This window comes from Somniosus microcephalus, unplaced genomic scaffold, assembly GCF_052327205.1.
Source record: "Somniosus microcephalus isolate GS21.2 unplaced genomic scaffold, FLI_Smic_1.0 unresolved_chr4, whole genome shotgun sequence".
Taxonomy (NCBI): domain Eukaryota; kingdom Metazoa; phylum Chordata; class Chondrichthyes; order Squaliformes; family Somniosidae; genus Somniosus; species Somniosus microcephalus.
The window spans coordinates 40973035-40987110 of NW_028225182.1; the positions used below are offsets into that span (position 1 = coordinate 40973035).

Consider the following 14076-nt stretch of genomic DNA (forward strand, 5'->3'; position numbering starts at 1 on the left):
AGAAATGAGGAGGAATTTCTTCACCCAGAGAGTGGTGAACCTGTGGAATTCTCTACCACAGAAGGCAGTAGAGACCAATTCATTAAATATATTCAAGAAGGAGTTGGATATATTTCTTAAGGCTAAAGGGATCAAGGGATATGGGGAGAAAGCAGGGACCGGGCACTGAATTTGGATGATCAGCCATGATCGCATTGAATGGCGGAGCAGGCTCGAGGGGCCGAATGGCCTACTCCTGCTCCTATCTTCTATGTTTCCTCTGCATCCTCTCTCAGCCTTGACATCCTTCCTAAAGTAACCCTGTCCTAGAATTGGACACACTCAGTGGGCTGGATTTTTGCCAATGGGGAGCTTTTGGAGGCAGGACTCCAGCTTGTCAGGTTTCAGTCCCGTCTCCATCGACTTCTGGCCAACTCGCACTATTTTCCCTTGATCGACCTTGTTGAGCCCGCCCAGCGGGCTTAGCAGGCCAATTAAGGGAAAGCCGGTTACAGAGGACGTCAGCGTATGACGTTTCATCTTCGTTTGACAGCTCTGTGAAGCTGTCAAACACTGACATTCTCTGTAGTTTGATGAGTTCTTGAATTCAAGACTCATCAAACCTCTTTAGCAGAAATTAGATGGTTGCTGCGTTGGAGAATGCAACGGCCATCTGTCCTCTCTACCGCGGAGGTGCGAGACTCTCCGCATACCCACCGACTGAAGCCTGCAGGAAGAAACAAAGGTAAGTAAACTTTTTCTAACACTTTCTACTCACCTTCACATACTTACCTCTCCACACTTGCACCCATCACTTACCTTCACAGCGCACTTTTGCACCCCTTCGACCCCCGCAGACCCACTACTCGCCTGGGTGACCCTGGCGGGGTTCGCAGCCTTCGGGAAGCCTGCACTTGAGTGGGCAAAATGGGGATAATCCTCTTATCTGCCTGTTAACTACCTGCTAACAGGCAGTTAAGTGGCTGTAATCCCCTTCCCGCCTCCAAGGAGACGGGACCCGGCGCGGGTCGGCTACCCGCCTCCTGGCAAGATGGCATGGAGGTGGGTTGGGGGCGGGATGGGGACCCGCCCCCAGATTCTGCCATTTTCCCGGCAGACCCGCCTCCCCGGGGCTGCAAGATCGCGCCCACTATTCCAGCTGGGACCGAACTGTGACCTAATTGAAGTTTTTATATGCGGGACACTGACTAACTTGATGCAGGCAATCTCTTCACTATAAAAGGTTCAGCGCAGGGCTACACGCGATTTAAAAATAAGGGCGCTCTGACATAGGGCCTCTACCCTGCTCACCGGCCTGTATTATAAGCCTCTCCTTTTTTTTAATCCTCCTTGAAAATCAGGAAGCTGGGAATCAGATGGGATATGCAGGGCACGTCGATTTGCAATAGCCCACATACTTGGTGAAGGGAGATTCCAGGTGTGAAGTTGATGGGGTGTGGGGGGAGTTGGGGAGACTCCAGGTGAGAAATGGGGGGAAGAATTGGGCAAACTGCGGGTGAGTATTGGGGAGACTGTTGGCGAGAATGGGGGGGAATTCCAAATGAGGATTGGCGAAGGGAATTGGGAAGATTCCAGCTAGGAAATGAGGGGGTGGGGAGTGGTTGGGGGGGGTGGGGGGCGGAGAAACTGGAGAGAGTACGGGCAGCAATTGAGGGGACTTCAGCTGAGAACTGGGGAGAGTGCAGGTGAGAAATTGAGCTATTTGGAGAGACTGGAGGTGAGAAATGGGAGATATTTTGGGAGACTAGGTGAGAAATGGGAGATATTTTGGGAGACTAGGTGAGAAATGGGAGATATTTGGGGAGACTGTAGGTGAGAAATGGGAGATATTTGGGGAGACTGCATGTGAGAAATGGAGGGTTTTGTGGAGACTCCAGGTGAGAATGGGGTGGGAGGGTGGTAACTGGGAGGCTCTCGCGATCCCTGCTTCACCTGTTTGCCCCGGGTTTTCTCGGCAGGTCCTGAAGTACGAGCAGTATCTGGACAACCCGCTGGGAAGGTTCCTGCTGAAGAAGGCCTTAACGAATCAGAGGATTGGACACTTCTTCTTCTGGCATCTAAAGTGAGTATGTGACCCCCGGGCCATGCCAGGCTGCCACGGGATACAGGCCATGCCAGGCTATCGTGGGATGCGGGTAGCAGAACTTATTCGCCACTTTAGAATCGCTCACACTGCTGAGCTGAGCCCGACGGAAACTGGTCAAATCAGAATTATTACTAATATTTGGCTCCATAAGTAAAGCTTCCTCCCTTCTGCCTCTTCCACCACCCCAGGGGTATCGCTGACCCCCTGCAGAGCAGAACATCCCACATTCCAGGCACTCGCCCCTTCAGGGTAATGAACTAGTCTCGGGGTCGGGTGAGATGCTGTGATGGCTTCCACTGTCGAATAGCATCGTCGGTGATGGTCCGGGCTCTCTCGTAAAGAATGGCCCACTTAGGCGAGGCTGCCTGAGGGTAACCCCCCTCCCCCCAACAGCGGACCAATACCCCGTTGTGGGGATGGTAGTGTAGTAGTTAACGACACTGGACTAGCAACCTAAGTGTTGGGCGTTCAAATCACAGCAGGAGTACATCCAATAACGCTGGTGATCTGTGGGCTGGCATGTGATGGCCATGGGAACTGCCGGGTTGTTGTTTAAAAACCCAATGTGTCAGCCAGTGGTTCAGTGGGTAGCACCCTCGCCTCGGAGTCAGAAGGTTGTGGGTTCGAATCCCACTCCAGGGACTTGAGCACAAAAATCTAGGCTGACCCTCCCGGTGCCAGTACTGAGGGAGCGCCGCGCTGTCGGAGGTGCCGTCTTTCGGATGAGACGTTAAACCGAGGCCCCGTCTGCGCTCTCGGGTGGATGTAAAAGATCCCACGGCCGCTATTTCGAAGCAGAGTTCTCCCCGGTGTCCTGGGGCCAATATTTATCCCTCAATCAACATCACCGAAACAGATGATCTGGTCATTATCACATTGCTGTTTGTGGGAGCAAATTGGCTGCCGTGTTTCCTACATTGCAACAGTGACCACACTTCAAAAAGTACTTCATTGGCTGCAAAGCGCTTTGACATGTCCTGAGGTCGTGAAAGGCGCTATATAAATGCAAGTCTTTCTTTCTAATGTCCTTCAGAGAAGGGAACTTGCCATCCTTACCCAGTTGACTCTCCATGGACCTGTAAAGTGGCCTAGCAAGTCACTCCGTTATATCAAGAATGGCCAGGAGAAGGCCCAACCATCACCTGCTCAGCGCAATTAAGGATGGGCAATAAATGCCGGCCTTGCCAGCATCACTCGCCATCATTTATATACGAGCATACGAAATTGGCAGGCAGGAGAAGACCATCAAGTCTGCCCCACACACCATGATGATGAGACACTTCCCACCCCTTCCCTCCCTCCCCCTCGCAGCCGCGTAACCTCCCATGAGAGGCCGAAAAAACCCCAGTGCTAGTAAAGGAAATCGTAGTAAAACGTCTCAAAGCGCTTCACAGGAGCGTTATCAAAACAAAATTTGACACCGAGCCACATGAGGACATTTGAACAAAAGCTTGGTCAGAGAGGTAGGTTTTAAGGAAGACGGAGAGAGGGAGAGAGGGAGAGAGAGAGGGAGGGAGAGAGATGGGGGAAGAGAGAGAGGGGGAGAGAGATGGGGGGGAGAGGGAGAGAGATGGGGGGGAGAGGGAGAGAGAGAGGGAGGGAGAGAGATGGGGGGAGAGAGAGAGGGAGAGAGATGGGGTGAGAGAGAGAGAGATGGGGAGAGAGAGAGGGAGAGAGATGGGGGAGAGAGAGAGGGAGAGAGAGGGAGAGATGGGGAGAGAGAGAGGGAGAGAGATGGGGGAGAGAGAGAGGGAGAGAGAGGGAGAGAGAGAGAGAGACGAGGGAGGGAGAGAGATGAGAGATGGGGGGGAGAGAGAGAGATGGGAGAGAGACGGGGGAGAGAGAGACGGGAGAGAGAGAGAGGGGGGGAGAGAGAGAGACGGGGGGGAGAGAGGGAGAGAGATGGGGGAGAGAGAGACGGGGGGGAAGAGAGAGACGGGGGGGAAGAGAGAGAGAGAGAGAGACGGGGGGGAAGAGAGAGAGAGAGAGAGAGACGGGGAAGAGAGAGAGAGAGAGAGACGGGGAAGAGAGAGAGAGAGAGAGACGGGGAAGAGAGAGAGAGAGAGACGGGGAGAGAGAGAGAGAGAGAGAGAGAGACGGGGGGGGGGGGGGGGGATGAGAGAGAGAGAGAGACGGGGAGAGAGAGAGACACACAGAGAGAGAGAATTCCAGAGCTTGGGGGCCTAGATGGCTGAAGGCACAGCCGCCAATGGGTGGGGCGAAGGGAGTGAGCGGTGGACAAGAGGCCAGAATCGGAGGAGAATGGAGATCTCGGAGGGCGGTTAAAAAGACTTGCATTTCTATAGCGCCTTTCACGACCTTAGGACGTCCAAAGTGCTTTACAGCCAATGAAGCACTTTTGGAAGTGCAGTCACTGTTGTAATGTAGGAAACACAGCAGCCAATTTGTGCACAGCAAGCTCCCACAAACAGCAATGTGATAATGACCAGATCATCTTTTAGTGATGTTAGTTGAGGAATAAATATTGTCCAGGACACCAGGGATAACTCCCCTGCTCTTCTTCGAAATAGTGCCGCGGGATTTTTTTACATCTACCTGAGCGAGCAGACGGGGCCTCGGTTTAACTATCAAATCCCTCCATGGCCTCGCCCCCCTCCCTATCTCTCTAATCTCCTTCAGCCCCACAACCCCCCCCGAGATATCTGCACTCCTCTAACTCTGGCCTCTTGAGCATCCCTGATTATAATCGCTCAACCTTTGGTGCCGTGCCTTCTGTTGCCTGGGCCCTAAGCTCTGGAACTCCCTGCCTAAACTGTCCACCTCTCTACCTCTCTCTTTAAAGACGCTCCTTAAAACCTACCTCTTTTGGTCACCTGCCCTAACTTATCCTTGTGTGGATCGGTGTCAAATCTCATTTGTCTTAAAATACTCCTGTGCAGCACCTTGGGACGTTTTACTATTAAAGGCGCTATATAAAAATTGTTGTTGTTGTAACGTCTCCTCTGAAAGACGCCACCTCCGACAGTGCAGCACTCCTTCAGCACTGCACTGGAAAAGTCTCGAGTGGGTCTGGAGGAGGTGACTGAGATAGGGAGAGGTGCGTGTACAAAGAGAAAGATTGTCCCTGCTGTGGCCTGTATGTATTGAGCATCATGCGTTGTGCCAAAGCGACCCCACTGACCCACCACTCGCCCCCACCCCCCCCCCCCCCCCCCCCACAGGTCCGAAATGCACAACAAGACGGTGAGCCAGAGGTTCGGCCTACTGCTGGAGTCCTTCTGCCGTGCCTGCGGCATGTACCTGAAACACCTCATCCGGCAGGTGGAGGCCATGGAGAAACTCATCAACCTGACGGACATCCTGAAACAGGAGAAGAAGGACGAGACGCAGAAGGTAGCGTAGGTTATGCTGAACCTTACTAAAACACCGGTTCGACTCCCAGCTGGAGTATCCACTTTGGTCGGAAAAATAGAAAAGCAGAGTATTTTTTAAATGGTGAGAGATTGGGAAATGTTGGTGTTCAGAGGGACCTGTGTGTCCTTGTACACGAATCACTGAAAGTTAACATGCAGGCACAGCAAGCAATTAGGAAAGCAAATGGTATGTTGGCCTTTATTACAAGAGGATTTGAGTATAAGAGTAAAGATGTCTTACTGCAATTCTATAGGGCCCTGGTGAGACAACACCTGGTGTATTGTGTACAGTTTTGGTCTCCTTACCTAGGGAAGGATATACTTGCCATAGAGGGAGTGCAACGAAGGTTCACCAGACTGGTTCCTGGGATGGGGGGATTGTCCTATGAGGAGAGATTGAGTAGACGAGGCCTATATTCTCTAGGGTTTAGAAGAATGAGAGGTGATCGCATTGAAACATACAAAATTCTTACAGGGCTTGACAGGGTAGATGCAGGGAGGATGTTTCCCCTGGCTGGGGAGTCTAGAACCAGGGGTCACAGTCTCAGAATAAGGGGTCGGCCATTTAGGACTGAGATGAAGAGAAATTTCTTCACTCAGAGGGTGGAGAATCTTTGGAATTCTCAACCCCAGAGGGCTGTGGAGGCTCAGTCGTTGAGTATATTCAAGACAGAGATCGATAGAGTTTTGGATATTAAGGGAATCAAGGGATATGGGGATAGTGCAGGAAAGTGGAGATGAGATAGAAGATTAGCCATGATCATATTGAATGGCGGAGCAGGCTCGAGGGGCCGTATGGCCTACTCCTGCTCCTGATTCTTATGTTCAGTTCTGGGCACCACACTTTAGGAAGGATGGCAAGGCCTTAGAGAGGGTGCGGAGAAGATTTACTAGAATGGCACCGGGGATGAGGGACTTCAGGGACTGGAGAAGCCGGGATTGTTCTCCTTGGAGCAGAGAAGGTTAAGGGGGTGGTTCAAAATTTTGAACGGTTTTGATAGAGTAAATAAGGAGAAGCTGTTTCCAATGGCAGGAGGCTCGATAACCAGAGGGCACAGATTTACAGTGGTTGGCAAAAGAACCAGAGGCAACGTGAGGGAAAAGCTTTTTTACGCAACGTGTGGTTAGGATTTGGAACGTGCTGCCCGATAGAGGGGTGGTGGATACAGATTCAATAGTAGCCTTCAAAAGGGAATTGGATAAATACTTGAAAGGGAAAAAAAATTGCAGTGATATGGGGAAAGAGCAGGGGGAGTGGGACTAACTGGAGAGCTCGTTCAAAGAGCCGGCACAGGCACGATGGGCCGAATGGCCTGCTGTGCTGTATGATACCATGTTACAGGTGTGTGTTGTTTGCTGAGCGGCAGGGTTGACTGCGTTGTTGCTGAAATCTCTTCTCTCCCTCCCCCAGATGCAGATGAAGTTCTTGGTGGAGCAGATGAGCCGCCCGGATTACATGGAGGCGCTGCAGGGGTTTATCTGCCCCCTCAACCCCGTGCATCAGCTGGGCAACCTGAGGTAACCACCAGGGGAGGGGGGAGCAGCTCCCTCTACTCCCCTCGGCATTGGCCTGTTGTGGAGGGGGGGGCGGGGAATTCAACGAGGGGTTCCTCCGGGGGGAGGGGGGAAAAAGTCGATCCAAGACAGGACTGACCTTCGACCTCTTGCCACCAAACGGGGAGGTGGTCAAACGCCAGTCTGCAGGAGGTTCCAAACAGACCTAGGGGTGGGTGGGTGTGAGGGGAGTGGGGGGTGGGGGGGGGAATCATTTAGCACTTTGTAAAAATGTAAGAATTTGTTTTCCGATTGAGCACTCCCGGACAGAGCGTCACCCGACGGGAGCACAGAACGAGAATTCAGGCTTGTGGCCTACACGGCTTTACCACTGCCCCCACTCCCTCCGTGAGGCACAGAAAGTCAAGGGGGCCAATGACTACGATTCCTGACCTCTGTGCACATCGGTTGACCCTCTGTAACTCAGATTGTAAGAGATACTCCATGATTACAAGACTAGGAGGAGAGCTTTGAACAGGAAACACTTCACCCCGGCCCCACCTCCTTCTCTCCCCTGCTATCCTTCTCCTTAAACAACAGCGACTATGAGACGTTAAACCCGAGGCCCCGTCTGCCCTCTCGGCTGGACATAAAAGATCCCACGGCCACTATTGGAAGAAGAGCAGGGGGGATGTTCTCCTTGGAGTCCTGGGGCCAATATTTATCCTTCAAACAACATCACTAAAAAAGATTATCGGGTCATTATCACATTGCTGTTTGTGGGAGCTTGCTGTGCGCAAATTGGCTGCTGCGTTTCCCACATTACAACACTGACCACACTTCAAAAAGTACTTCATTGGCTGTGAAGCGCTTTGGGACGTCCTGAGGTCGTGAAAGGCGCTACATACAGGAAACTTTGGTTTATCCGGAGGTTAACTGTCCGGAATGCTCGAGCCACCGGCAAAAATCAGGAGCCGTTTCGTTAGGGTTTTTTTTCTTTTCGTTGCTTTTTTTTCACCAGTCAGGCTCTGCAAGGTCTTGCTGAAGCTGTTGCTAAGCTACAGAGACGCTTGCAAGGTACGGCCGACTGTTTAGAAGCTGTTGCTAAGCAACAGGGTTTGTTGGCAGATACGAAGCTCAAAATCTCCGTATGTTTCAACATTAGCGCTGGTTTGTCCGGCAGTTTTGATGGGACGGCAACAGCTCGGTCCCGTCGGTGCCGGATAGCACAAAGTTTCCTGTAAATGCAAGACTTAAAGGGACTGTTTTGTTCACGTGAGGGAGGGGGCGGGAGGCCTACAGCTTTACGTGAGGGTGCAGCCTGATTTTGCTTGTCACACACATGCTCTGAGTTGTCTTTCTCTCATTCCTACAGACTGGAGGAGTGCAGGATCATGTCTTCGGCTAAGAGGCCCCTCTGGCTGAACTGGGAAAACCCGGACATTATGTCGGAACTCCTCTTCACCAACAACGAGATCATCTTCAAGAACGGCGATGGTGAGCCTTGCAGCCCAACACGTCCCTCTCTCCACCCGTCAATCATCTGTAGTCCCTCCCGCCTTAAACCCGTCAGGTCTCGCCTCGGAGTCAGAAGGTCATGGGTTCGAGTCCCACTCCAGAGACTCGAGGCCATAATCCAGGCCGACGCTCCCGGTGCAGTGCTGAGGGAGTGCCGCATTGTCGGAGGTGCCTTCTTTCAGATGAGACGTTAAACCGAGGCTCCGTCTGCTCTCTAGGGTGGGCGTAAAAGATCCCAAGGCCACTATTGGAAGAAGAGCAGGGAAGTTCTCCCCGGTGTCCCGGCCAATATTTATCCCTCAACCAACATCACTTTAGAAAAAACAACAGATGATCTGGCCATTTATTTAATTGCTGTTTGTGGGAGCTTGCTGTGCGCAAATTGGCTGCCGCGTTTCCCACATTACAACAGCGACTACACTTCAAAAAGTACTTCATTGGCTGTGAAGCGCTTTGGGACGTCCTGAGGTCGTGAAAGGCGCTATATAAATGCAAGTTCTTCCTTTTTCAAAGGGAGAATCTGCGTTTAAGTGTGTGTCTCCCGCCCACCATAATGGCGATCGCGGACAGCGGCGAGGAGCGAGGGTCTGCAAGGCGAGGCGTGACACAGGCGGGCGTAACGGCGGAGGGTGGGGGGGGGGGAGTGGGTGTGGGGGTAGCGCATTCCCGTTCTGCTTTAACACATCTTGAAATCTCCCCCCACCCCCGCCCCACCTCGCATTCGTTGTGGGTTTTCTTTCAACCGATGGTTTAAAAACCGCCGCATGCTGCCCGCGCCCCGTTTCCGCTGTGGCTCCGTTTCCACCCGGTCTAGGTCTGGCATTGCGGGCACCCCAGTTGCGCCCTCTTTACCCTGCGGGGCCGTGCAGTGGGGAAAGAGTTAAAGTGACTACTGGCAGTTTCACTGACTGGTGTAAGAAAGACAGGTGCTAACATGAAAGGCCACATCTATAAAGATACGGCCAAGATAGCTGACCTTTGAAGAGAAATACAGGAAACTTTCGATTTACCGGCACCTAAATAACCAGAAATCTCGGTTAACCGGCAAAATTCAGGAGTAGGTTCAGGTAAGTTTTACTTCATATTCTACTTGCCTTCCTCGAGCTGTTGCTGTGCAAGGGTGTGGCTGCAGCTGTTGCTAAGCTACAGAGACGCTTGGAACTTGTGGCCATTGTTCTGCACTTGTTGCTAAGCAACAGGGTTTGTTGCTTTATACGGCGCTCTCAGCTCTCCGTATCTTTTACTATAGCTTTCGGTTATCCAGAATTTTTGATGAACCGGCACCACGTCGGTCCCGTCGGTGCCGGATTAAAAAAAAGTTTCCTGTAAAACAATTAAATGGAGACAGGATGTCCAGCATTTCAACTGCCTTTAACAGCTTTATTACCTAGGTCGCACTCCAAGGTATCTTTTAATTAGCATTCAGCAGTTTGAGTGATTGATTGAGGAGGCAGCTTACACACGTGACGTAAGAAAACTACAAGGCACTTGCTCTAAGCGTTAAACAAAGCTTTAATCAACTGTTTTACAACATGGAGGTCTAGTTGTGTCCTTCACTAGTTCCTGTTAAGATTGTCCTGCGCAAGCTGAGCCCGTGCCAGAGTATTTATACTCTCCCTGGACAGCACCACCCGTAGGCCGCTCAGTATTATTTCATAAGTCTTTCTTTCATGAATGACTGATTCATGTCAACATGTTTATATATTAAGATTTGTAACCAATCCATGAAGGTGCATGTGGGCCAAGATCCAATCAGGTTGCAAGAATGAATTTAGCATGAGCCGGACATGTGTATTTTAATGTATAAAAATGTGTTTGCTGTAACAATTTGGAGAAGTCTGGCTAAGACAGAGCAGACTGTCCCCCCACCGGTGTAATTAAGACGACTTGACTATCGATCTGAAAACCTTGTGTCGAGTGTTGGTTTAAAATAATCCACAACAGGCCGGCTGCGCTTCCTGATGTGTAGTTGCTCGGAGATCCCGCGTCGGAAGTTTTGCCCCCACGTGAACTGAACCGCCTCGCGAGGTGAGCGCTCGCTGCTTCCCGAGACTCGTAGGCCGCCTCCTTTGATATTCCAGCCCTGCACCCGAAGCCAGGGCTTGGGTATAAACAGGGTGGTTACGTCTCTGTGAAAAGGGAGTAGGCTCAGGCTATTATGCGGAGTCATGCGATTAGGAGTGATTCTGCTTTGTAAACGACTGTCTTCCCCGTTACAGACCTGCGGCAGGACATGCTGACACTGCAGATCATTCGAATCATGGAGAACATCTGGCAAAATCAGGGGCTGGACCTCAGGTATGTGCAGACATGAGCCCTGTACACGTCCACCCTGAACAGCCTAATACTGCCACGTCCAGTCTGTTCGACAGATGCACCAGTATGGAATGGTACCCTGCCACACTCAGCCAGTGTGGTGACATACAATGTTCGATACACGCATCCAGTATTGTACAGCGCTTTGGACTAATTTGGCTCTGCAGTCGCTCTCTCGCCTCTTTGTCAGAATGTTGCGGGTTCCAGCTAACTCCAGGAACTGACAGCTGTTCCTACGGAGCTTGTCCCTCGAGTACTCTCACCCCCGCCCCCCCACCCCCCCCGCCCCCGCCCGGTGAAGCTCGTCCCTCGAGTACTCTCACTCTCCCAGTGAAGCTCGTCCCTCTAGTACTCACTCTCCCAGTGAAGCTCGTCCCTCGAGTACTCTCACTCTCCCAGTGAAGCTCGTCCCTCTAGTACTCACTCTCCCAGTGAAGCTCGTCCCTCTAGTACTCTCACTCTCCCCCAGTGAAGCTCGTCCCTCTAGTACTCTCATTCTCTCCCAGTGAAGCTCGTCCCTCTAGTACTCTCACTCACCCAGTGAAGCTCGTCCCTCTAGTACTCTCACTCTCCCAGTGAAGCTCGTCCCTCCAGTACTCTCACTCTCCCCAGTGAAGCTCGTCCCTCTAGTACTCTCACTCTCCCAGTGAAGCTCGTCCCTCTAGTACTCTCACTCTCTCAGTGAAGCTCGTCCTTCTAGTACTCTCACTCTCCCAGTGAAGCTCGTCCCTCTAGTACTCTCACTCTCCCAGTGAAGCTCGTCCCTCTAGTACTCTCACTCACGCTCCCAGTGAAGCTCGTCCCTCTAGGACTCTCACTCTCCCAGTGAAGCTCGTCCCTCTAGTACTCTCACTCCCCCAGTGAAGCTCGTCCCTCCAGTACTCTCACTCTCCCAGTGAAGCTCGTCCCTCCAGTACTCTCACTCCCCCAGTGAAGCTCGTCCCTCTAGTACTCTCACTCCCCCCCCAGTGAAGCTCGTCCCTCTAGTACTCTCGCTCTCCCAGTGAAGCTCGTCCCTCTAGTACTCTCACTCCCCCAGTGAAGCTCATCCCTCTAGTACTCTCACGCTCTCAGTGAAGCTCGTCCCTCTAGTACTCTCACTCCCCCAGTGAAGCTCGTCCCTCTAGTACTCTCACTCTCCCAGTGCAGCTCTCCCCTCTAGTACTCTCACTCTCCCAGTGAAGCTCGTCCCTCTAGTACTCTCACTCTCCCAGTGAAGCTCATCCCTCTAGTACTCTCACTCTCCCAGTGAAGCTCGTCCCTCTAGTACTCTCGCTCTCCCAGTGAAGCTCGTCCCTCTAGTATTCTCACTCTCCCCAGGGAAGCTCGTCCCTCTAGTACTCTCACTCTCCCAGTGAAGCTCGTCCCTCTAGTACTCTCACTATCCCAGTGAAGCTCGTCCCTCTAGTACTCTCACTCTCCCCAGTGAATCTCGTCCCTCTAGTATTCTCACTCTCCTCCAGTGAAGCTCGTCCCTCTAGTACTCACTCTCTCCCAGTGAAGCTCGTCCCTCTAGTACTCTCACTCTCCCAGTGAAGCTCGTCCCTCTAGTACTCTCATTCTCTCCCAGTGAAGCTCGTCCCTCTAGTACTCTCACTCCCCCAGTGAAGCTCGTCCCTCTAGTACTCTCACTCTCCCAGTGAAGCTCGTCCCTCTAGTACTCTCACTCTCCCAGTGAAGCTCGTCCCTCTAGTACTCTCATTCTCTCCCAGTGAAGCTCGTCCCTCTAGTACTCTCACTCTCCCAGTGAAGCTCGTCCCTCTAGTACTCTCACTCACGCTCCCAGTGAAGCTCGTTCCTCTAGTACTCTCACTCCCCCCCAGTGAAGCTCGTCCCTCTAGTACTCTCGCTCTCCCAGTGAAGCTCGTCCCTCTAGTACTCTCACTCTCCCAGTGAAGCTCGTCCCTCTAGTACTCTCACTCTCTCAGTGAAGCTCGTCCCTCTAGTACTCTCACTCCCCCAGTGAAGCTCGTCCCTCTAGTACTCTCACTCTCCCAGTGCAGCTCTCCCCTCTAGTACTCTCACTCTCCCAGTGAAGCTCGTCCCTCTAGTACTCTCACTCTCCCAGTGAAGCTCATCCCTCTAGTACTCTCGCTCTCCCAGTGAAGCTCGTCCCTCTAGTACTCTCGCTCTCCCAGTGAAGCTCGTCCCTCTAGTACTCTCACTCTCCCAGTGAAGCTCGTCCCTCTAGTACTCTCACTCTCTCAGTGAAGCTTGTCCCTCTAGTACTCTCACTCCCCCAGTGAAGCTTGTCCCTCTAGTACTCTCACTCTCCCAGTGAAGCTCGTTCCTCGAGTACTCTCACTCTCCCAGTGAAGCTCGTCCCTCTAGTATTCTCACTCTCCCCCAGTGAAGCTCGTCCCTCTAGTACTCTCACTCTCTCCCAGTGAAGCTCGTCCCTCTAGTACTCTCACTCTCTCCCAGTGAAGCTCGTCCCTCTAGTGCTCTCACTCTCCCAGTGAAGCTCGTCCCTCTAGTACTCTCACTCTCTCCCAGTGAAGCTCGTCCCTCTAGTACTCTCTCTCTCCCAGTGAAGCTCGTCCCTCTAGTACTCTCTCTCTCCCAGTGAAACTCGTCCCTCTAGTACTCTCACTCCCCCAGTGAAGCTCGTTCCTCTAGTGCTCTCACTCCCCCAGTGAAGCTCGTCCCTCTAGTACTCTCATTCCCAGTGAAGCTCGTCCCTCTAGTACTCTCACTCTCCCAGTGAAGCTCGTCCCTCTAGTACTCTCACTCTCCCAGTGAAGCTCGTCCCTCTAGTACTCTCACTCACGCTCCCAGTGAAGCTCGTCCCTCTAGTACTCTCACTCCTCCAGTGAAGCTCATCCCTCTAGTACTCTCACTCACGCTCCCAGTGAAGCTCGTCCGTCTAGTACTCTCACTCTCCCAGTGAAGCTCATCCCTCTAGTACTCTCGCTCTCCCAGTGAAGCTCGTCCCTCTAGTACTCTCGCTCTCCCAGTGAAGCTCGTCCCTCTAGTACTCTCACTCTCCCAGTGAAGCTCGTCCCTCTAGTACTCTCACTCTCCCAGTGAAGCTCGTCCCTCTAGTACTCTCACTCTCCCAGTGAAGCTCGTCCCTCTAGTACTCTCACTCTCCCAGTGAAGCTCGTCCCTCTAGTACTCTCACTCTCCCAGTGAAGCTCGTCTCTCTAGTACTCTCACTCTCCCAGTGAAGCTCGTCCCTCTAGTACTCTCACTCTCCCAGTGAAGCTCGTCCCTCTAGTACTCTCACTCTCCCAGTGAAGCTCGTCCCTCTAGTACTCTCACTCTCCCAGTGAAGCTCGTCCCTCT

At 52.4% G+C, this 14076-nt stretch overlaps 1 protein-coding gene across 1 annotated transcript in view; it reads left to right on the top strand.

Annotated features, from left to right (window-relative positions):
- LOC147090607 (phosphatidylinositol 4,5-bisphosphate 3-kinase catalytic subunit alpha isoform) overlaps positions 1 to 14076 on the top strand; it is a 154338-nt gene that overhangs the window by 124460 nt on the left and 15802 nt on the right. Inside the window, exons 14-18 of the mRNA XM_085977379.1 lie at positions 1959 to 2062; positions 5269 to 5440; positions 6872 to 6978; positions 8330 to 8451; positions 10692 to 10770. Coding sequence (XP_085833505.1) covers positions 1959 to 2062; positions 5269 to 5440; positions 6872 to 6978; positions 8330 to 8451; positions 10692 to 10770 — 584 coding nt within the window. The remainder of the gene's footprint in view (positions 1 to 1958; positions 2063 to 5268; positions 5441 to 6871; positions 6979 to 8329; positions 8452 to 10691; positions 10771 to 14076) is intronic.